General features: G+C 35.1%; 1 protein-coding gene and 1 pseudogene across 9 annotated transcripts in view; one reads left to right on the top strand and one right to left on the bottom strand.

The window, feature by feature from the left end:
- Positions 1-10911, top strand: part of LOC105094644 (small ribosomal subunit protein uS19-like) — a 122906-nt pseudogene extending 111995 nt beyond the window's left edge.
- Positions 1-25415, bottom strand: part of DMD (dystrophin) — a 1947932-nt gene that overhangs the window by 1814316 nt on the left and 108201 nt on the right. For 6 of the 9 annotated variants that reach the window (XM_031445590.2, XM_031445586.2, XM_031445589.2 and 3 more), the window contains exon 1: positions 24569-25026. The exons of 1 other annotated variant lie outside the window; for it this stretch is intronic. In XM_031445590.2, the coding sequence (XP_031301450.1) occupies positions 24569-24599 (31 nt within the window). In that variant the 5' untranslated portion in view covers positions 24600-25026. Of the gene's footprint in view, positions 1-24568; positions 25028-25415 lie in introns of those variants that run through there. 2 more of the 9 variants (XM_031445593.2, XM_064483311.1) reach the window with 1 other exon arrangement.

The following is a 25415-nucleotide window of genomic DNA, read 5'->3' as shown; positions in this document are numbered from 1 at the left end:
CCAGCCCCTTTTTTTTTTCTTTTCCTAACCACCTTATCTTTATTCTCCTACAGTTCTTTTGCTTGCTGCTGCTTTATGGTTACAAATTGTTAATTGTACCTTGCACAAAGAATTCATCTGCACCACAACCACACTGTCACAGCCCTCATTAACAGGGGGGAGGGGCTAGGGGGCAGAACTCAAGCAAATGAATCCCTTGTAGCAGTGAGAATTACAAAACCATTTCCCATGGATTTGATTGGTTCAGAGGAAGAATGAGAAGAGACCAGCAAAGAACTGAGTCATTTTCCTCTTTCCCATACTCCACTCAGATGTTAATCTCTTCTGCTCTCAAAACTGTTTTTTGACACAGTTTCTTGTTACAGGTGCAATTGTGTCCCTCCAAATTATATGTTAGTCCTGACCCCAAGTACTTCAGAATGCAGCTGTATTTGGAGATAGGGTCTTTAAAGAGATAATTAAGATTAAATGAGGTCATTACGGTGGGCCCTAAACCAAATGACTAGTGTCCTTACAAGAAGGGGAGGTTAAGACATAGGGATGCACAGAACAAAGACCAAGTGAGTACAGAAGGAGAAGACAGCTGGCTATAAGCCAAGGAGAGAGGCCTCTGAAGAAATCTACCTTGCCAATATCCTGGTCTCAGATGTCTGGTCTCCAGAACCGTGAAATAATAAATTTCTGTTGTTCAATCCACCCAATCTGCCATGGTACTTTGTTTTGGTAGCTCTAGCAAACTAACATACAATAACTTCTCATCCTCTATTTGTAATATTTTGTGTTTAAATTAAGATTGTTCCCATTTTCCCATTGGATATACATCTGTTTATACACACATACAGATATATGTGTGTGTGTGTGTATATATATATATATATATTCTTGACACTACAACAAAAAAGGATATTAACTATAATGATAGCGTTACATGAACTCTGTTCCTCGTATGCTTTTAGATATTCATTTATTTATTTAAAAAGCATTAACTGAATACCTTTACATTCTAAACCCTATGCTTATTTCTCGGTATGGGGGGACACATCAATAAAATAACACTACCACCAAAATCATGATAAATCAAACACACTTCCATATCCTCAAGGAATTTAAATTCTAAAATTAAATACATTGACCAAAACATAGCAAAAGACGTTCTGCATTTTGAAAGAGTTATTAACTGCCATGGGAACACTGTGAAATGATGCCTCACTGTGTTTGGCGGAGTGAAGGGGACTGAAGAGGATTAGGAAAGGATTTCTTGTGGGGATAGAATGGGAATCAAGCTTTGATTTATAACGTTTTCAGTAAGGAAAAAAGGGGTAAAGGGGAGGCATTTCAGGAAGATGTAGAACTGAGAACATGAGAGCACGGTACTTTGAGGGCTCCCTGGCTAAAGGGGTAGGAGTAGGAGGTAAGGAGAGTGGTGAGAGAAGAGGCAGGAGCAGTAGGCTGGATCCAGATAACACGTGACCTTGTAAGCTTCACAGAACTGACAGCAGTCTATAGCAGGGAAAAATATTCTCCAGTTTGTGAGTTAAGTTCAATTTTAAACTTGTTACCTGTAATAATCTCTTTGAGTGAATGAAGTTCTTCTATATCCATTTGTAGTAATCAGAATCTTTCAGTGCAAGGGGTTTCTAAGTGAATGTGAATTTTACCTAACTTCTCATTTCCTTTAGGAATCTACACTCATTCAACATTTTCACAAGATGAGAACTATAATGGCAGCAGAGAACTTTATTTCATCTAACACAGAATAGTTCTTCACAAAGGAATTGCAAAAACCCTAATTAATGATTATTCTAATTGCTCTTACTGTTGGAAGACACTATTTCCTGTTCTATGTTTAGCTAGGATAAACAATCTATGGTCTCATCATCCCTCTAGTTCAGGATATGAACTCTTTTATAACACAAAATATTGTTATAAAGTCTGTCTTATATTCAAAACCCAGTCTTATGACAGAATTGATAAATGATGCCTCCCCTCACCCATGCTGGGCACTGCGCTACGATGGAGTGTGCTCCTGTGAGCACAATTTGTAACTATACAACCCTCCTGAAGGAAATGGTTAAATACTAGGTCTAAGTTTTGTCTTTAGAGTGACTTAAATCAATCTACTGGACATTTGAAAATTTTTCTTTCTATACATATAAGCATTTTGCACAATTTCTAAATGGATATAAGTACAAACATGTACAGTACAAACTTTGTTTGCCCAAACCAGAAACTAGGAAGTCAATATTTACATTTTTTCTCTGTAATCCTTTCCTTTCTTCATTACCTAATCAAATTCCATTAAGTTTTACCAACTACATATCTAAATATCTCTCAATTGCATTCCAACTTTTCCATTCTTAATGTCCTAATAAGGACATTATTTATGATATAATCACAATCTTCTTATACCTGCTTTTAGAACAGTGGCTCAACACAATCTGTCCCTGATGTTTTTCAGTTTTGCTTTAATGGATCTAGAAGCAGGGCCATAAATATGCACAATTCCAAAAGCTCCCCAGGTGATTCTAATGTGCATCCTAGGATGGATGCTTTAGGTCAGGGGTTCCCCATGTATGGTCCCTGGACCAGGGACAGAGGCATCACCATGGGAACTTCTAAAAACACAAATTACTGAGTCCCACCTCAGATCTATCGAGAGTACAGCCCTGCAATCTGTATTTTGTTAATCATTATAGAGGCTCAAGATTGAGAATCCGTGCTATGGGGTTGCACTCCCCCACATTTTCTCCAATTCATGATTCATCAAGAGAGTGTCAGAGCCTTCTCTAAACAATAAGAACTAAAATGCAAATATTAGATTGTACTAATTACCTGCTCAAAGTTATTCACTGGCTTCCAAACTTCTTAGCATGACTAATAATTTCTTGGTATGCTCATCATGATCTGACTAACTTGTATTTTGCTCATGCCATATTATTGGGTTTAGGACCTGATTAATATCCATTTATTTAATTTCCTAAATATACTGCACTTACTTCACATTCTTATACATGCTGTTCCTTCTATCTTAAATGTCCTTTCTTGCTTCTCAGTCTGACAAATTCTTTTCCTCATTAAGCCTCAGCCCAATTCTTTCAGCTTTTTTGAAAATCTTGGATCTCCTTGCAGACTATGGTGTTCCTTCCCACATGCTGCCACTGCAACTTGTATAAACCTACCTCATAGCAATCTCCATATTTCACTGGACTTGTATAGTTTTATTCTTTGTAGGGGATGGAAACTATGTTTCATTTTTCTTTCAACTTCACAGTTACTGTGCTGTAAATTTTAACATTTTGTACATTTACTGTGATATAACATTTACTGTGATGCCTGAAATTCAGTATGTGTTAGGAAGGAAGGAAGGAAGGAAGTGGGGAACCCCTAAAAATTTGGAAAATTTTGTTGGATCATATGGTGTATCTCTTCTAAGCAACAGAGTGTGACCATCAACCACATACAGCATCACTGATCTTTTTTTTTTAACTTTTTTTTTTATTGAGTTACAGTCATTTTACAATGTTATGACTGCATCACTAATCTTAATGAACTAAGAAGTCAGTGAGTTTTTTCTTCATGGGAAATTTCTTATATTGTCATGGTATTTTATGACTTACAAGAATTTTCACAGATATTAATAGTCACCTAGAAAGGGGATCTGAATTTTCTCCTTTAGCGATTTCAAGATGAACAAATACTTCTTGACTACACATATCTGTTTTAACAGTTTATCTCCTTCACTGTCTAAGCTACTCCAATGTATAAACCCAAGAAATCCATTTGAATATACAGTACTGCTTAGCACTAGTGACTTCTCTTCCCACTGTTCATACCAAAACCAAATCCAAACAAGTATGACATCAGACATCAGCCATGTCAGGATCCATTCACTCAGTCACCATTTACTAAGCATCAGCCACTACAGACTTGGCTAACCACAAGTGATACAGAAATAACAGTAGTCACTGTGCAAAACTCACTGCCTACTGGGAGAGACAGTCCTGTAGACAAGTGAATTAAAGGCAAGAATGAAGTGCGATAGAAGAAAAACAGGCACAAAAGTCTAGGAATTAAGAAGAAGGAATGCCAAACTATTCACTTTGCCTACATCTAAAGAAGGCTTTCTTTTTCTACAAAATACTCATGTTGGAACTAGCACAAAAGATGCCATCTCACTTCCTTTGGCCCTTTCTTCTCCTTTATTTAAAGGAACACTCTCGATCCTCAAAGCACACCAGACATGATAGGTTTTATTCAATAAGAAAATTTATTAACTAAGAATTTGAAAGCATTCACATTCATTTCAATTAACATTAAATGACACTCTCCCAATGAATAAGATGTCAAAAATCATGCTTGTAATTGCAGTCAATGAAATGCATGCTCTGCTTTTGGGCTGCATGCATATTCGTAGTCATAAATTGACTACTAATACCAAGAAATACACACCTAACTCAGAGGAAGTAACAGATGCTATAACATAATATTCCTGACTAATGCCTAGTAATAGGTTGCAATTTAATTTCAAATTACTTAATTTCTAGGCCTTGGAAATTAGGTACACAGATTTTATAGTTAAATGAGCATTTTGTTTATATGTATTAAACTTATTGAGATCTAAAATTTCATCAGTTTTCAAATTTAGGCTGGAGAGGAAATATGTCCTACTGCTTTAAAAACCTTCTGTGTATTCTGGTTTATATAGCAATGATACGTGCTTACTTTAAAATTATCTTTAAGCAGTTGATTATTCTTTTTCATTTTAGAGGGAATGAACTTAAGGGACTGTTAAAATCATATCCAGTAACAAAAAGTAATTCACATCTCCCAAGTTAACTATTTTAGTTGGATAATACCTTATCTTAGAAATCACATATTGGACCCCTGTGTTTTTCTTTCTTTATGACATACAAATACACACACATACAATCACACACAGAGACACACAAACATACATATAACATGAAAGCTGGATTTCATCTTAAAGGGAAAAAACTCTCTAAAATGGATCCAAATGAATTCTAAGTATAAAATTGAAAGCCAGATGTTCTTTCTCCCTCTATATACAAACTCTGAACTCCCTTTTACACCCACAGGAATTTATATTTGAAAGAACTCTAAAACTAATGTAAGGATATAGCAGATAAGTATCTGAATAAATATTTGAATATTTATAACAATTGATTATGTTCTTTGATAAAAGATACACTACTCTCAGAATGTATGTGTACAATTTTAATGGTTTCTTACAATTGGAAAGATACCTGGCATATTAATCGATTGGTATCTTTTTTTATACTTACATTATAAAGGGTATATTTTTGTTTAAGTACTCAAGATTCCAAAAGGGAATGTCTATCTGGGTATAATATTTTAATGTGAACAATTAAAACACATGAAAAGCTCAAATGCATTTTAAACCTGAGCTGCAGGCTGGATCAATAGCCTGTGTAATTTTTGAGAACTCTGGGTGTATATGTGGATAATTCTATTTTTTGAAATTATGTGAGATTCTTTCTATACTATATTTCTAAAATATCAGACGTAATGATCAAAAGAAATTTATGGGCAACTGATCACTCCTTCCATCACTTTTAGATATAAATGAATTAATTCAACACACATTTATTAAGCTTCTCCCTAGCACATAATCATATTCTAAGATCTGTGAGAATATAAGCATGTATAAGACATGGCTTGCAACATCCACATGGGAGTAATCTAATAGAGCTAATAAAATTAACCAAATTAGAAAACAAATAATATAGACTCAGTTACCTTATTTGTCAGTGGGAATGGTAATATACTTCCTCACCGCAGTTTTTTTAAGAATTAAACTATATATAAGGAATGTTTTCATCATTATCATCCATTATAATAGATAATGGATACATGAAAATTAATTGCTCAGCAGTACAACTTGATCTCTAAATGTCTTGGATTAGAAATCAACTCTCCTCTATTTCTTATTCACAGTCTACAGTTTCAGTTTTCAATTGGATACCACATTTCTGCAATGTGATCCCCAGGCAGGAGAATGCCTTATGAACTTAGTTTAGGTACAACATATTATTCAAGGCCTGGATTGTTTTCTGGTTGGATAGCTCTTTACTTTTGTCATATGGAGATCAAAAATTGGACATATAATCTATTTTAGTTGAAAACTTAATACAACAGTAATGTATGCCTTTCTTAAGAAAATTCTATCATAGAGCTATCATCATCAATTGTGGATAAAATGTCTACGTCATGTCTTTTCTTTGGTTAAAGTTTTTCAAGGCAAAATACATTGTCATGATGTCCCATAAAAACGTTTTTAATACAAATAATGTATTTGAAGATAAAATATTAAAGAGAAAGTTACTATATTAGTTTGCAGAAACTCAATTTCATTCTAAAATCAGGTCAGAGCGCCCACTGCTTCGGCAAATCATTATCACTCAAGGCAGTTTTTCTCACAAAATGCCTGGGTACACCCGATGTATGGATTTCTGTAATGCATGAATAGTATGTTAACATAGTGCACCAAATACAGTTCGTAGTCACTTGTCAAGAAAATATTTATAAATATCATTTCTAGTGCAAAAGATTCCACCAAATAAATAAGAATAAGCTGTGAGACTGACTCAGTAGACGCTTTTTTTGTTTTAAGAGACCCTTCAATTCTATATGTTTGAGTCATTCAATAGACATTTCTCACCTTGAGTTTGGGAATACGTGTAATGGGGCTCTTCGCTTGTGCACATAGTTACCCAATGACTAACTTTCCTTTTATAAATGAGCTCCATTCCAGATTAAAACAGATGAAAGATTTCCAATCATTGTGGCCAGCCCTCAGGGTGGAAAATGAGCTCAGGAAGGCAGCTATCTGAAACTGAACACTCCCTGGAATGGACATTCCGTTCTAAGTCCCTTCAGGGAAACTCCAACAATAGCTCAAGCAGAAGCAAACACTTGTCTTCGAGATAGTCCAAGCCAACCATTCACTTTCTTAGCAATTTGTCCTCAGATACCCAGTCGGATACTTAAAGCTCCTGTGCCCATATCAAAGAACAGCAGGCTCAGCAGGCTTGAACGTGTGAACAGAAGCAATTCCCCCAATTTCTACCCTTTCTGTGTCTCTATAGCTTGGTGTTAATTTCATATCACCCAACATATCTCCATATGTCAGCTTCGCAGCCCCTCAAAGTAATCCCCACAAGTTGGGCTTTTTTTCTTTTTTAAAAATTATTATTACTATTTTTGATTGAAGTATTGTTGACTACTATATATAAAATAAACAAGGTCATACTGTATAGCACTGGACTTTTTTTATCTCTGACATTTCTTTCAAGACTAAGAAAAAACAGAAAAAAATTACAGAGATAAATCAAAAACACTCCTGATTGCATGAATGATCTAGATTTAGTAACAAATATTTTAGCCTGAGGTTTCTAACTTTTACAATTCATTGACTACTCAGGACAAAATCATGTACTAAAGATTATCCTTATCTGTTTCATTAGTTATCATGTATGTGTATGCAAATACAATAATACATACCAGTATTCACTGTTAGACAGAAACCCTTTTCAGTCTGGACACCTGAGTTTCAAACACATAATGATTTGATGCCTCCAGACAATTAGGCACAAGGAACCCATAAATAACAGGAACAAACCTTCCTCTTAAGGAGCAAGGAATTAAATCAGAAACAACCTGACACTGAAAAAGAGGATATAATAACTTGCCTAGAATTATCTAGAGTGAATTTTCAGTAAACACAGAACAGGGGTACCATTATCCTGACAGAGGGTAGTCAGGAACACTTTTTGATGGTGTTCCATAAACAAACGCTAAAATAATGAATAGAAGTTGTTAGTGGAAGACATGTAGTGATTTGTTTTTTGAGAACATTCCAGGAAGTAGGAACAGATCATAGATAAGAAATTATACAACTTATTTGTAGAACCACAATTCTATGGCTGAAGAGAAGTGCTCATGGTGAGGAACAGCAGATAAAGAGGTGAGAGATGTGAACAGATAACCACACTGTAAACGGTCCTGTGTGCTGGGGGCTTGAATTTCACCCTGTAGCTAGAGGATTCTCTAAGCGATTTTAAGCTAAAGGTACAAGATCTGATTTGTGTTTTAGAAACATAACTCGGAAATAATGAGAAGTACAAATTTGCTTAAGACTAAAGTAAGGAGATCATATACATACATACATATACACACATTCAGAGATTATCTTGATCTATATTATCTGTTTATACAATTTGTTATTTCGTTGGAAGTTACATTTAAGGGAGCTATTCATGAATATTAATAGTTATAATAATATAAAGTACAAAAATTATTCACAACACCTTTGTCACTCATGAAGCAATTTCATATATCCCCTTTTTAATGCCAACAAGAAGTAGCCTTACCAACAAGAAGTAGCCTTATGAAGCAACATTATTATTCCTAATATATTTTTGAGAATGATCAGTATTATATACGCTCAGCTCAGTGCCATGCACTTAAAAAGTAATAGCTAAATATTGGCTTGTCCATCATTACTTGGCTTGGCAGCTAGAGTAAGGTTGAAAAGCTAAGTAGTCTCAGGCCCTGTCCAATTACCATGCCTATGGACCTAACTTCTGAAATGCCAGCCCTTCCCATATAGGCTTTTTGATCATAAACAACCCAAAGCACAATATCTCACAAGGTAGGACATTTAGAACAAGGCTTAAATCACAATGACATTTTGTTCAATAAGTGATGCATGTTCCTGTATAATAGAAATGGATTCCATTCTAGTGAGTTAGCATTAAACCATCCTTTGTCTGTACCGAGTGGTGGATTTATTAATTTGTAAGACTTACTCACTGATTAGGTCTGGTGACAATACTCTGACCTTTAGGACACTGAGGGTTTGTTAAAGGCTTAACACTGTACTTAAAAAGTAATTTATTTTGCATTAAGTATAGATTCACAGGAAGTTGTGAAGAAATATGCAGGAATGTCCTGTGCAATCTTCATCCTACCACCTACAATGCTGACATCTTAGGTGGCTATAGTACAACATCAAAACTGAGAATTAACTGGTATAGTCCATAGAATTTATTCAGATTTTACCAGTTATATGTGCATTTTACCAGTTATATGTGCACTGATTTGTGACCCTCTGTGTGTGTGTGTTTGTGTAGTTCTATGCAATTTCATCAAGTGTAGCTTTGTATAACAAACACCACAATCAAGGCATAGAACATGTCCATTACCACAGTCTCTCTTGTGGCACCCCTATATAGAACACCCCTATTCCTAACTCTGTGGCAACCAATAATCTGTACACCATCTCTATAATTTTGTCATTCAATAATGTGATATAAAAGGAATAATACAGTATGTAACCTTTTGATTTTTTTTTCAGCTTCGTGCCTTTGGGATCTACTATAGTTGTTTTACTGAGTATCTATAGTTCATTTCTTTTTATTGCTAAGTAGTATTTCATGATATGGATGCACCATAGTTTGTTTTACATACATCCATTGATGGATATTTGGGTTATATCCAATTCCTGGCTAGTAACAAGAAAGCTGGTATGAACATTTTACATTCCCATAACATTGAGAGACCTAGTTTCTCTACATCCTTGTCAGCTTTGGTGTTATCACTTTAAAAAATATTTTTAGTAAAAATTTTATATATTTAACATGTGCAACATGATCTGATATAGGTACACAAAGTGAAATGACCACTAAAGTCAAGCTAATTAACGTACCATTGTCTCACACGGTTACCTTTCATGATGGGAGCACCTGTAATCTATTCTCTTATGACACTTCTAGTTTTCAATACTGTATTACTAACTATAGTCACCACGCTGTAAATTAGCTCTCTAGAGTTATTCATCCTACATAATTGCCACTGTGTACCCTTTGACCAACACCTCCCCAGTTCCCCCAGCTCCCCACCACTGGTAGAGAGTGGGTAGCTCCCCACTCTCTGCTTCTATGTATTCAACTTTTTTAGATTCCACTTATGACTTACATAATGCATTTTTTCTTGTGTTTGACTGAAAGTTATTGTCTTTCCCCTATAAAATGAAAAAGTTGTTATTAACAATATATTTTCATACAGTGCAATGTACTTCTCATTGCAAAACTCTTCTGCCCTTTCTCAAAGGGATTACTTTCAATTTGCTTTTAAGCCTTCCCATCTTCTATATGTCAGGACGAATCACTTAATGCTCCATGTCTCTTTCTCTGAACACCGTAAAATGAAGTTACTACTTCGTATTTGCACCCAAATACATGTCCCAAGCTCTTTTAGGCTAGAAAGAAAACAAATCTCTTCCTCAAGAGTTAAGACAGCTTTCTGAAGAACTAACAAGGTGGCGGAAGTGGAATAAAAGAAGAAGTGGACCTTCCACAAGTTCACTTACCACAGCGTGGACCTCGACCTGCTGCTGGGCACGTCCTACGAGCAGCAGATATTAGCTGTATAGCGAGCGACAGCGGCGACGGCTGAACGACGGCTGAACCACGCCTGAGGAGAAAGCCACACTCCCTCCAGACGCGCCTGCGTGAGGCCAAGAAGAACGTGCGGCGCGTGGAGAAGCCCGAGGCTTTGAAGACGCACATGCGCAACACGATCATCCTGCCCGAGACAGTGGGCAGCGTGGTGGGCGTGTTCAACGGCGAGACCTTCCCCAGGTGGCGATCAAGCCTGAGATGACTGGCCACTACCTAGCCGAGTTCTCAGTCCCCTGCAAGTCTGTGAGGCACTGCCAGCTGGCTTCGGGGCCACCCACTCCTCCCGCTTCCTCTCCCTCAAGTAGCCTTCTGGCCAATAAATGCCAGACTTCTCTAAAAACAAAACAAAACAAAAGAATTAGATAGGCAAAGATAAAAACAAAGAGTAAATGGCTGATTTTTCCAGAATGTCCACAGACAGTAAATGCGAAGAGGGAAAAGCGACAGCAACTGTAAAAGAAAAAAGAACTAGAATAGTGTAGAATCAAGGAAGAACATCTTTCATATAAAGGAGACAGTTAACATTGACAAGTGTCATTGGGATTTTACAAAGACAGAGAAAAAAAGAAAAAAAAATACATGAGTTGAAAACAGTTAAAAACAAAACAAAATGATACCAAAACCCAAAAGAGTCTAGAGTAAAATGGAGTCTGGGGAATCAAGGAAGGGACTAAAACCCAATAACAAAAAACATAGCTTCAATATTTATTTAAACACATTAAGCTTTAACCAGAACTAAAGTGCTTTTGTTGTCATATGAAATTTTCATCAAATGCAATAAAATTATCATTACTTTAACATGTTCTTATATGTCAATAGCTGTAATAATAGTGTACAATAAAATGCTAAACACTAATATAATTATTAAAAATATTTATATGCCTGGTTCTGGAGAAACAATGGTGAGCAAAAAATAACTGATGTGTCTGGATTCATGGAACTTAACAACAGTGCCTGACTGATAAGCATACATATACATGCTATATGTTATGGAAGGATGTTACATGGTAGGGAAATTTTATCTACTCAGGGAATTTTGATGTATACCTAGAGAGAGTGGCTGTTAAGTGGAAATTGATGTTATCTAGGTGAAAAGAGAGAGGACAGAAAGAAAAGCATGTGTAAAAACCCTGTGGCAGAAAGAAGCAAAGCCTATTCAAGGAGCAGGAAGAAAACCAGAAAGGTGATGAAGTAGGTGAAACAATACAGGAGATGTGACAGGAAAGGAAACAAGGTCTAGATCTTGTTTTATTTATTTATTTATTTTGCTTTCCGTGTAACTGCTAAAGTGATTAAACGGCTGCTGATATCATCAAATTTAACTGACTGGATGAATTTTAGAGAATGAATTAGAGGGACTGGGTAAGAGGTGAAGCCAAGAAACCAGGAAGGAAATTGCTGCTGTATTCCTAGTGAGAGAAACAGTTTGGGCTAGGGTAAGGGAGAGGAAATGAGGAGAAGTGGATCAAAAGATTTTAGGAGATAAAACCCACAGTAATTGGTGATGGTTTAGACATAAGCGGATGACAGAGAGAAAAGTTTCAAGGATAAAATAGGTTTCTAGCTTGTAAAACTGGATGGATTGGATTCAATGATAAAAGGAACAATGAGAAAAGATCAGGTTTTGAGGACTGGATAGAAAGCTCCCTTTTGGGCACTTTAGAGTAGAAGTAACTTTGTCATAAAGAAATGGAGATATCAACCAGGCAATTGAAATTACAGTTCCGGGACTCATGGGCGAAATATGAGCTAGAGGTATAACTTGGCTAGTTATCTGCATATAAGTGTTAATAAAACCAGGGGCATGGGAGCAATGACCATGGAAAGGAATACAGAGTCAGAAGACAATCATGCTAGGGCTGACCCCTGCAGAAACCTAGTATTTAAATGTTGAGTAGAGAGAATCAGCTGAAAAAGCAGACTGAAGAGAAACATCCAAGGAAATGGGAACAAACCTAGGAGAGTGTAATGCACAGATTTCAAGGGAAGGCAACATTTTTATCAAGGGAGAAAATGGTCAATGCTGACCACTGCTGCATGTTCCAGAAAGGAGTGCAGCCAGTATGGAAAACAGTAATAGGGTTCCTTAAAAAAATGAAAAATAAAGGTGCCATATGATCCAGCAGTCCCACTCCTGGGCATATATCCAAAACTCTAGAAAACTCTAATTTGGAAAAATACATGCACCCCACTTTTCACAGGAGCACTATTTACAATAGTCAAGACATGGAAACAACCTAAATATCCATTGTCAAATGACTGGATAAAGAAAATGTGTGTGTGGGGTGTGTGTGTGTGTGGGGTGTGTGTGTGTGTGTGGGTGTGTGTGTGTGTGGGTGTGTGTGTGTGTGTGTGTAAAAAATGGAATACTACTCAGCCATAAAAAGTAATGAAATAATGGTGTCTGTAGCAGCATGGATGGACCTAGAGATTACCATACTAAGTGAAGTAAGTATGATAAAAATTAACTTATTTATAATATAGGAAACTCACAGACATAGAAAATGAATTTATGGTTACCTAAGAGGGAAGGTGGGAGGAGGGATAAATTAGAAGTTTGGGATTAACAGATACACACTACTATATATAAAATAGGTAAACAACAATGTCCTACTGTATAATACAGGGAACTATATTCAATATCCTGTAATAAACCATAATGGAAAAGAATATGAAAAAGAATATATATATGTATTTGTATCTGAATCACTTTGCTGTACACCAGAAACTAACACAATATTACAAATCAATTATACTTCAATTTTAAAAAAAGAAAGAAAGAGGAGGAAAAATTTTTCTGAGTTCATTTTCGTGATATGACATTCTTTACTTGAACTAAGGCACAGGAAGTTTGAATAGAAAAAAAAATAAAAGCATGACATTTTAAGGAAAAAAAATCTCCATATCTAGTCCAAATGATGGATATCAAAAATAGAAAGGTAATACCTTGTTTTATTTCTATCATACTATGATAGTATCATAGTATCATACTAGTATTTTTATCATACTAGTATGATACTATGACTTATAATTTATAATTCCATTTTCTTAAAAAATTATCAAAAAGAAACTGCTAACATATGTATCTCAAATGTTTAATATTAAAATTAAATGATTAATAGTTCCTTAAGGAGTAAAATAACATATTAAACTTCAACTGTCTATTATACTTGGGAAGCAAAATATGGATATAACAAATTGTTTTCCCCTTCTTTTCCCAATCGCGTTGTAGTTTTTTAAAAAAATACTTTCCAAATAGAAGAACTGATTTTAGTTTTGTTTTTAAGAATATTAACTGATTTTTTAATGAATTTTAGTAAAGCCAAATACTTCTGTAAGCAAACCACTTAATTTCTAGGGTTGGGAGAGGGAGGGAGAGGGGGAGGGAGGGAGAGGGAGGGGGAGGGAGGGGTGAGGATGGGGTGGGAGTGAGCTATATTCGCACTAGTAATATTGAAAGAATTGAGCTAATTTATTTCATTCACCACACTAAGTAAAAAATTGTTTTTTAAGAAAATGGTAGCTCACACAATTTCACGTGATTTCACACAGTAAGAAAATAAAGAGAATGCAAGATTGTTTAAAATGAAAAAATATATATCCCAACTAGTCTCTATTTTTTTTATAATACAACTTAGTGTCATTTATAGCAGGAAACTTTAAACATGTGTTTCTGTATTTAACGTTAGAGAGCAAGGCTACATTTGGTTAAACCAAATTTCCATTGTTTTATTGGAAATCAACATACTGGATCTGTGAAAATGCATCTTAGATATAACTTATTTATATAGCTAATCCAAAGATCAATGGCTTCAGAGTTAAGAAGATGCTGCATTTTAACAGTTAAAATAGATACTGTCCTGATACTTCTGTTTGTTAGTCAGTTATTGGACAATACTAAATAATCTGTACCATGGAAAAGACATGCTAATCAATAGGCTTTCCATTTGAAAATAAGTACATTTAAGAGACATTGGTGGTGGGGGGTGGATTTGTGACTTCCCCTTACTTCCCATTTCTCATCCAGACATACTGAACCATTCTGCTCCAAAGCTCTATCTGACTTTTTATCTTTTCATGTATAGATATGTGTGCATACATACCTCTTGAGGAAATGAGGATACGATTGCTTACAAAGCCAGAGAAACTCAGTATCATTTCTAATCATAGATGTGAGAGATCCAATGGTGACATGGTTGTGCAGAGTGCATACTACTTAACTCCTGAGGTGTCATCTACTGCCCAGGCTAGTGCTCACAGTTTGTTACTGGTGCGCTCTAGAATTGTATAGTGTATATTACATACAAATACACAGTTGACCCTTGAACTAAGTGGGTTGGAATTGCATGGGTCCACTGATAACGCAGACATTTTTCAGTAGTAAATACTACAATAATCCATGTCTGTGGCTGGTCCAATCAGAGGATGTGGAAGAACGATGGATACAGAGGGCCGGCTGTAAATTACATGAAGATTAACTGCCCATGTTTTTGAAGGGTCAACGGTACAACCACATACAACACTGTGGATAACCAACGTGAAGATAAAAGAAAAATTAGTTGGTCCATGTAAAAAACATACATGTATGTATGCGTATAACTGATCACTTTGCTGTACAGCTGAAAGTAACACTGTAAATCAACTACATTTCAATAAATTTTTTAAATAAAAAATAAAATAAAAAATTTAAAAAGCAGTAGTAATCACAGAAATTTAAATGAACTGTCATTTTGCTAAACACCACTAAGAATGGTATTTATCACTATCATTTACTGTCATATTAACCTATGAAAAATTTTTTAGTTCACAGTACTAAATCTTATTGACGTGGGCCCAGTTCTTAGAAATAAAGTGAAATAAAATCAGAAATACATCTAGGGAGATCCTTCTGAGGAAGCCTGCTATAGATGACTACAACAGACCAAGGGTTGCATTAGTTCTATTCTTTGATCCTTCAAGTGCTCACAGTAAGAAGACAGAGGTAGGAATAAAACAGTAAAATAAGTGACTTATTACAAACATCATCATATACAGCCTCTAAGAAGGTCTAGAAGATGGACATGGGGTTATTCAGGACATCTCAATTGTTATCTAATTAATTATAATATGCCAGGTTCTATAGTCTTTGAGCAAACAAAAGTTTTATGAGTTTTTTTTTTAAAGAACATTCTCAGTGGAACATATTTAGTTTTTGTTAGAAGACACCATGATTCCTTCCATTTTGTGTTTTACTCTATCCTCTCTAGAGTAGTGACAGACTCTCTTTATCAAAATCTGAGAGGTTGTGGCAGCTGACCGGTTAAGGACCTTGAATCCTTAGATCATTCTGCCACCGCTCAAATCTTGACTCTAGTGTGTACAAGCTGAGCTACCTTAAGCAAATTACTTAAGCTCCCTGTACCTCAGTATCCTCATCTGTTAAATATGGATAATTGTATCCTCTTCGTCCCACAGCTGTAATGAAAATGACCTGTATATGTATAAAATACTCAGAAAAATGCTTAATACTTGCTATAGCCTTGATGAATGCTACATACTATCTTTGAAGACTAGATGAACCTAGACTATCACTATGCACATACAAGGTACTATCAGTAACCGCATGTAGGATAGATCAAGGTCTCATTAGTCCATACTCTAAGGCCTACTTGTAAAGGTGGATTCTTCAATAAAACTTTCATAATCACATCATCCATAAGTAATCATTTATGGCTGATTTGTATTATGGTTTATAACTCTCTTGACATATTACAGTAGTTGTATTTATGTGTGTGTGTGTCTCTATTTGTTTCTGACTTACAGAGTTGTAATTTTACAAAAGGCCAAGAGCACACTGTAGATGTTCAACAGTGTTTATTTACAAACAAGTAAAAACCTAATGGTAAAATTTGCTCAATATCATATTAATAGTCTATCTAGTCTTACTTCCCCAAAAGCTAACTGATAAGCACATTACACTCATCCATGACTAAATTTCAATTACTCAAGTACCTTCTATTTCTCCAGTACAATTCTAGTTTTATTTAAACTGAATTGTCAATGTTTTCTAAGTATTTTTGAACCATTTTTGTGGGTTTAAGAATAATCAATTTTACTAAATGGCTCTCAAGAAATTTTAGACATTTTTCCAATAAGCATCTATATTAACTAAAATTGCATTAAATAAAGTGCAAACTTACCTTGTCATATCTATGCAATTCTGTATTCTCCAAAGGATGATTTTTCATATTGCTTAACAACTCTGACTGAGCAATTGAAATTCAGACTATGATAAATGTTTTACAATGAAGGCTCATTTCATTATACAGTAGTCAGTTGAAATCGGGTTTCCGAAGAAGGTATTTTTAGGAAGCACAGAGTACAGGAAAAAGCTGAATACATTATACAATTTAAATATTTATTGAAGCTTTTCTACTAAAGCAACATTTTGGTGATATTGCATAGAAATATCAATATGGGAGAGGCAATTAGGGGTAAATAGATGGCAGAATCGTGGAAAGCAAGACACCTGGTGCTACAAGTGAGCTCCTCATTCATAAAGTCATTAAACTGGAGATTGAAAGGCACACTCCCCTTTACAGAAATATTATTTTCCTTAGGATTTCATCATTCTTTCTAGATGTCTCTTCTATGATTTTCTGAAGTATTCTTGTCTCCCACATTGAATTCCTGACCTCCTTCTCTTCAGGCTCTATATGATCTTTCTAGCTAAGTCTCATCCACACTCCATGGCTCATACTTTAAGTCCCCAGTAGTGACTCCATTTGTAGGCTTCACATCCCCATATCCACAGTACCCACTCTCTCCATGAAAAAAAATTAATCCACACCCCCAATCTGTTCCATTATTCCAGCTTCCTTCAAGTCTTCTCCTTGTAAATGGCACCATTATCCACTCAATTCTTTATGTCATGGAGGACACGATATCCAACTCAACACCAATTCCTACTGACTCTCTCTCATAAATAAATCTTGAATAAATCCACTTCTTTCAATTCCACTGTCACCATTCTAGTCAACATCACCTTCTTTTGTCCTTGTAGAAGCTACAAGATTGATAGTTTCAGATTGATAGTCCTTCATCTATGAAGAACACCTCTTCTCTCTTCTTTGCAAAACAGAGTGATATTTGTAAAACAAACAAACCTACACGGTCATATCACTGCCTTACCTGAAACCCTTAAAAGGCTGTTCACTGATCTTATTCTACAGAAAAAAATCATTTCCATGACCTTTGAGGCTCTAATGACTGGACCCTGTCCACCGTCTCAGCTGAATGCTTGTTCCAGACTTTGCCTCACTTACTATACTGATCTTTTAGTTCTTTCTTCATACGAAGTTACATCTTCACATATGTTGTTCCCTCTGAATGTAACATTTTTCTGCTGTCTTTTTCCCTTGGACAACTATTCCACAACCTCATTCTTCTGTCATACATTGAGTGTCATTTTCCTAGGAATTCTTTCCCAATTTCTAACACTAGTCTAGGTCTCAGTATTATACATTATCACAATGTGTGCTTTACTCTGTAGCCCTTATCCCAAATTCAATTTAAATAGTGTGTGTATATATGTGTTTGTGTATATGTGTGTGTGTGTGTATTTTTTCCCCCTAAATTCTCATCCCAATGATCTCACTTATTTAGAACATAATCTCTAGGAGCATGGCGCAGTACTCGGCACAAGTAGGCACTCAATATATATTAGTTACAGGACCGAATGGATGAATGAGTAACATACGGTTCCTTCTTTAAACAATGGTCACTGAAACCTACACAGTACAAACTTTACAGAGTCACTTCCTTTGATACTTTTATTTCTGGATTTGTTTTGAGAGCAAATCTATTTCCAAACATTTAAAGTAAAACACTGCAAAGTCCATAGGCCTGAGCGAAGTAAACTCTGTGATAACATTTGGTGCTCTCTGACATAGCCCATTAGAGACGGGGTATGTACACCTAATCCAGAGGCATCCTCTAGCTCTTCAGCAGCTGTTCACATGGCTCCTGACCTGCCCTTCAGGCTCTACTAAATCAGGATTCCCCAGCTGTCTGAGCTTCCAGTAAGCTCTTTCAGTTAACCACCTATGTGCCAACATATCTGGTTACATTCTTTAGAGTCTAATTTTCCCTTTTCCTTCCTAGTTATTTTCCAATATCTGAGAGCCATTGGGATTCACTATTTTCATACATAATTTTATCAGTTCCTCAACTATTTTGATAACATTCTGTCCGCTTAGTTAGCAATCTATTTCTAATAGTGCCCTCTTGAGTGTCGATATAAAAAGAATTACTCAACTTGCCCTTGATGAAAATACTTGAGCAGTTCTGATTCTATGATTTTTCTCTTTCTAATTTCTTTAGTTTGACCTCACGTGGATTCCAAGGCTAAAATCTGCACTTGTAACAGTGTGCTGACTCCCATGCCCTTTAAGTCAGCACTTAGCTCAGGCTAAGGTACTATTGCTGCTGTAATCTGATAAAGGAGCAGACAAGTTGTGTGCAAATAAAGATGGGTGCCAAGAATGAGCAAAAAGCCACTGATGTTTATGCCCTTTTATAGTCCTGATTCCATGACAGTCTTAGCCAAAAGCAGAATGGGAGGGGGGAGAGCAATTTAAAACAAAACAAAGCAAAAGCCAAGAAGAAGGTAAAAAATGTTGAAAGGATAACCCTTTATTTGCCCATACTTGGGCATAATGAGACACTGTAATGCTAATTGTGCTCAATTAACACCGATCTTTTTAAAACATCAATTATTTCATAATGGTGGAGATAAAATACATCTAAAAGTTGAAGATAAGCTGGTAAAAGCCTACATGTTATTCTGGCAGATAAATTCTTCATTGTTGTAATGCCCATAAATGGGTTCAGTACTTATTAAATATAAACTAAAAGTATGACAATTCAAACATACGATTTTTTAAAGCATTTAAAAAACTCTTGTTAACCCTGTTTAAAACTCATTCAGCTACTTACATTCTGACTTTATTACATGGATAAGCATTGGTTTTCACGTAATGCACTTTGATATTCCTCCTATTCGTTAAAACAACCCAATTTCTACTACAAAATAAATTAAATAACAAAATGAAATAAATAAAAATAGAGGCAAAGCGTTTCCTCAGGTTTTTTGGCTTGAACAGTAGCATAAGACTAAATATTTTTAACTAGCCTTAGATATATTTCAGCTTTCCAAACAGATGTATAAAAATCATTTTTCCAGCATTTAAAATTTATGGAAAGTCATTTCCTTAAAATTAGACAGAATCAAAATGCTGAATTAATAGTCTGGAAGATTCATTTTTGAACACCCAAAATAACAGCAGCATCAACATTTCACCAGCATAGCACTGAAATGACAATTCCATTCCAGTTAAGGGATAATTGTCAATTCTCCCCTCATCTTCCATTAGTTAAGAACAGGGTGCATAATCACAAAGCAAAAGTGAGACACTGAGGCAGAAGGTAAAAGATAATAAGGAGACTGGGAAGAAATTGATTTCCAAACTCAGTCCAGATTGCTAGGAACACATTTTCTCAGGGCTTAATATCATTAAATACACTATGCAAAGTCACCTCTAGGGATTGTCACACCCCAGAAAATTGCTCTGCGTCTTCTTTCACCTACTGAAATTCTGAGGTATTGAGTGACTATCAAAATACAAAGAATGAACACAGAGCTGAAAGGAAATTCTTCCTTAAAATGGTAGCCTACGTGGAAGACTCCAGCTCTAGGAGAAGGAACAGTGCCCTTTGGTTTTGTTAATGAGCATGAAGCCGAGGTCGTGTGGTGGGAAGATTAGGACCCTTTTAAATGTGAGTGAGCAAGGCCATTTCCCTTCTTCATCCTCATCTGCCTGCTGCTGATCAGAATTGTGGCTGAAACACTGAAGATTCCCTTAAAACACTGGTGCCAAGGGGTTTCATTTTGTGGTTTTAGGGCCATATTCAGGGCAGTAATCTTGAATGGGGAAGGAGAAAGGCTGTGTTCCTGGGAGTTAAAGTGTTTCAGAATCCCTGGAGGAGCCATCTGGTTTAAAAAGGCACTTGCAAAATTCTAATATGTAATAATATAGGAGAAAACGGGTTTCTATACTGTAAGTTTCAGGAAAAAAGCAAACCAAATCATCTTAGCTGCTGATCTTCAAACTATGATTTGCACATGAGTGATTTACAAAAAGCAGGGTTACTCTCCCCTTCAGGAGAAGATATCAGAATCTCTGAAAGACATTTTCACTCTTGCTATTAACTAGAGGGAGCTTGATATTTCACAAATATAAAGATGATCAGGAAAATTCTACATGTGACAGGAGTAGATAAACCCTTTCCAAATTGGTAAAAAAAAACAACAACAACAACACTAAACTATACTATTACATTGCCAATCTAAGTTTTATATGTGTATTAAAATTAAACTTCAGAACTCCAAACATGTTATGAATATGAGTCTGTCAATATTGTATAGCAGGAAACTCCAAGGAAGTTGAATGACCAGATGTTTTTAAATTAGGAAAAAGATTAAGACCACGAAGTATTTGTTTATTTGCTTGTTTGTGTTTTGAAGTTCAGTCTGTTGCATGGACTATACTCCCCAAAGAGAAATATTTTCACGAAATTACACTGTGGTACTCGGTTGTGTTTAATAAGAAAGGTCTTCTCATTTCCCATACTGCAGCCCATGACCTTCCCAACAAAATGTGCCGATATGAACCAACTGCCTTGATAACAGAACACAAATCTCCTAGGACTCTAGCAGGACTTTGTGAGAAAGAAAACTGTTGTCTCCCTCTGAATCCAATAAAAACCTGAATGCATTGTATAAAAATAAACCAAGGTCATCATTACTCCTTCTCATTGTGATTTGGCTTGCCTTCAAATTACATACCCTGTATATCTCAAATAACTGCACTGCCTCGGTTAACTGAGTTTGACATCACTTTAATCAGCGTATCTTTTGAGAATGAAAGGCAGAAATGTCAAATTCCTACTATTATAAATTCTTTTAACTCTCTAATCTTCATTAAATAAAAGCTTGTCTTTGAGAAAAAATGTACGATTTAAAGAAATATAACTAGCACCCATTTTTATTTTAAAATGTAAGTGGGAAAAGATTCAACCACAATGAAACTCTCCATACAGAGGTGATTTCCCCTGACACGTTTAAAGCTTAAGCCCTAAATCCCTTCAGTTACATTGGCTCCTCCCAAGTCCTACCTACTTTTGTACTCATAGTTTTGTATTACTTTTTTAAAAGAGTTCCCTTCCTCCAACTATACAATCTCAGGCTCCATAAAACCTAGGTCTGCTTCTCCCTTCATGGTTTGTTATATTTCTGTCCTTACTCTTATTTGCCAGTTTCTTTAAAAAAAGATGTGTATTTAAATAGAAAATAAAACACATAAACAGAAAATTATCTTTAAAGAAAGGTTAATTTCCAATTAATTTTTGACGTCTCTCTTAATTAAGTAACTTTGTGATTTAAATGTGTATGTGTGTGTTTATATAAAGATATATAGTCACAGCAAAATACCGTATTTCTTGTATTAACAATTGAAGAAAGAATGTTTAATAAAAAATAAGATAAGTCATTTTTAATAAGTTGGAGAAATATTACAGTATAAGGTGGAAGGGGAAGAAAAGTTTGGGAAATCACTTTGTTTTATTTTTGTGATAAAGTTATGATGAAAGATAATAAAATAGAATTTAAAAAAACTACCTGACTTCCAGACAACAAAGATTTTAATCTCTTTTATTAAACCACACAAGTGGTTAAGAACTTTAAAATTTGTTTCACATGTAGCAAATGACTTGGACTACAATGATTTCAAATGAATATTTCAGGACTAAAAAGGAAGCTGGATTAATATCTCTGTTCAAATTATGAATTTATATTTCAGTAATGTCTAGCTGAAGAAGTGTCAACCGACACCTGTTTTTCTTAAATAACGTAACTTTGCACAGGACAGTTTTTTTTTTTTTTAGGCTTAGAGTAACTACTACGTGATATTTGCTACTATATTTTCCATACTGTTACACTGCGTAAGAGATGCAGAAAGCCTATCAATGTAGAAAGTAAGTTATCTATTTAGATCAGCAATCTCTTTTTCATAGTTAAGATGACTTTAAAAGAGTATGCAAGTAAAATCCTAAAAGATGATTTTATTAGACCTCAAGATAATCTGCGTCATCTAAAAAAAACTAATAAAATGTATATTTGCAATGGATTATTTGAATGCTTCTTTGCAATGCAATATTTAAGTAATTCTAAAAGTAACAATACTTATGTTAATACAGTGACCTCTATTAATTGGTAACTTATTTTGGTTAAAACCCAACCAAATGTATGTACTCTTTTAAGTTTCTCAAACTAAGGCAATTTTAAAAACTGGATTCAATCATCAAAACATTCAAATAGTAGTATGTTGTCAACCAATAAAAGTTAATGTTTAATATAACCTTGTGAATATATTTATTTTCGCTTAACAAACTCACTGTCACATAGCCTAAGCATTACCTGATAGTTTAAAGGGTACTATAATAAAGTCCTACAGGGCTGGCCCAAGAAGGCTAGCTTTCTTCAAATTTTAATTAAGAATTTTAAAAGTTACTTGAGTATCTCTGACAAAGCAGACAGTAGGTTTACCTTGCTTTATTCCAGAATTAAATCTTTGCTATTCTTCCTAAACCGCTCTATATAATGGTTTATGGTTTTAATTTTGGCTATATCGAGTGATCAATTGATAAATATGTGTGTATTACAAAGAACAAACATATGCTATTTTATTTCTGCAATATTAGTAAATAGAATGGTTTGTTCAAACAGAACGCAATTCTGATGCTCAACAAAGAAATGTATAAACTAAGGAAATTATATACAATGTTTTACTATAAAATGTGGTAGTGTCTTTTATGACTCAGTAAATGTATAATGTTAATTTTTTTCTGCAGTTTTTTCTAGAGGTAAAACTTCTGTTGTGACTCTTTTCCCAGAAGTTTTAAAGAGTTACTTCTTTGGAGAGATTTCCTTTTTTCATTCTTAATTACAGGCGTTGCCCTCATATCTATTTTAGAATGACTATAATCCACAAGTCAAAGGTAGGAAAAAATTGATAATCGACTTCATCCATCTCTTTGGGACACTTTGCATTCCTCATATATTATTTTTATACATTATTTTCACTGTTGTGCCACACACAATTTAAAAATTTTTCATTAGTCATCATTACTTTTTGAAAAGTAAACAAAACAATTGTCATTTATATAAAAAGCCAAACTAAAAAGCTTTACTGAAAAGCTAAGTCATCATAGACATGAAACAACACCATGACTTTACTGCAAAATATGATGAGAAGCCCCTCATATTTTTACGTTGTTTTCTCAAGAAAAATATCTGGTCATTTTCCAGCATAGATTATATCATTATTTGAAAGAATTTTCATGGTATGCCACAGAAAAGAACATTCAGAATACTAAAAGCAATATAAGAAAGGAACTTTTAAATTAAATATTTATCAATATTTTTCTCAACCTCCATTTATCCACTATAATTCATTTTACTCTTTATTTTTTCCCCACAATATGCCAGATAAAGTTTTTCTAACCTTGAGGCGTCCACATGTCATTCCTATATAGCAATTAGTTCATTGAGAATATGTGTCAGGTCACTACCCCACATGTAACCATCACTAAAAACAGAAGTATCAAATAATCATGATAATAGCTCAGGTACACAAACTATTTCACAGCAATTAAAATGGTTTGTGACAAATACTCCAGGCCAGTGGTGCATAGCCCATTACTTTCATCGTTTCTTAAGTAGGAAAGATGCATTCGATTATATTTACAAAGGAGAAAGTTTAAACTCTACCTCATTTCTATTGAAAAGTTTTTCCCATGAGAAACATGTACACCTGCACATATATACGTGTACAGTACATGTAACATTTATGCTTATTCACAATCTACTATAATAAGTTTAAATCAATCAGCCTAATCAGTGAGCTTGTTACAAACTACAAGGTAAAAATGCCAAGGTAAAAAAATATTTTTAGTTACTTTGTACTTACAACAGTCCTCTACTTCTTCCCACCAGAGCATTTGGAAAAAGAAAAGTATATTATTGAGACAGCGATAAAAATCTTGGTAAATTTTCTCTCAACTGTACTGCTCCAGTAGGTTTAGAAATGATGAGAAACCAATCAACTTCAGCAGCCTTTAAAAAATAAGACTTCAGTTTTCCTATTCGTTTTTCCCTGGAGTGAACTGCCTCCAAGATCTGAGTCCTGTAAGGGGAAAGTGAGTGATCCCAACACTGAGTGAGTCAACATAGTAACTGATGCCAGGATTCTGTAGAGGCCCCTGGATATTTCAAATTCCAGGACCTGCGCAGAAGCAAGTGACCCGCCTGTTCTCTCAAGTTGGTTTCCCATAATAGGACTGCCCATGGCCACTACATATAAGGTTGTGCTTCTAGCATGGCAAGTCCTGTGAATTCACATAGTGTTCAAATGTGCACCCATTAATATCCAAACTGGAGAAGCACAGTGGATGCAGTACTTGCTCTCACAGCCTTCTAAACATAAAAACTCTTCAGGACATTTCTATAACAATACTTTCTGAAGCTGTATGCACATTTCTGAAGTAAAAGAGCAGAAATTCCTGATCCAGAATAGATTTTTAAATGCCTTTCCTTTTTTTTTAACCCTCTCCACAACACTAAAAATTTTACTCTACTAACAAAACGAAATGCCCAGAATAATCAATGCATTCGTTATGTATCCACTGTCTACCAAACTTAATTTCTACCCTGGGGATCCAATCAAAAGTCATGTACTGATGATGCCGACAGTCTGAATAAGAGAAGCAACAGCAGAATGAAGCAGCTGAGCTGTGAAGGCAGAATGTGTATAGGTC

This window comes from Camelus dromedarius, chromosome X (assembly GCF_036321535.1).
Source record: "Camelus dromedarius isolate mCamDro1 chromosome X, mCamDro1.pat, whole genome shotgun sequence".
In the NCBI taxonomy this organism is placed as follows: domain Eukaryota; kingdom Metazoa; phylum Chordata; class Mammalia; order Artiodactyla; family Camelidae; genus Camelus; species Camelus dromedarius.
This window is presented reverse-complemented; position numbering and strand designations above follow the sequence as displayed.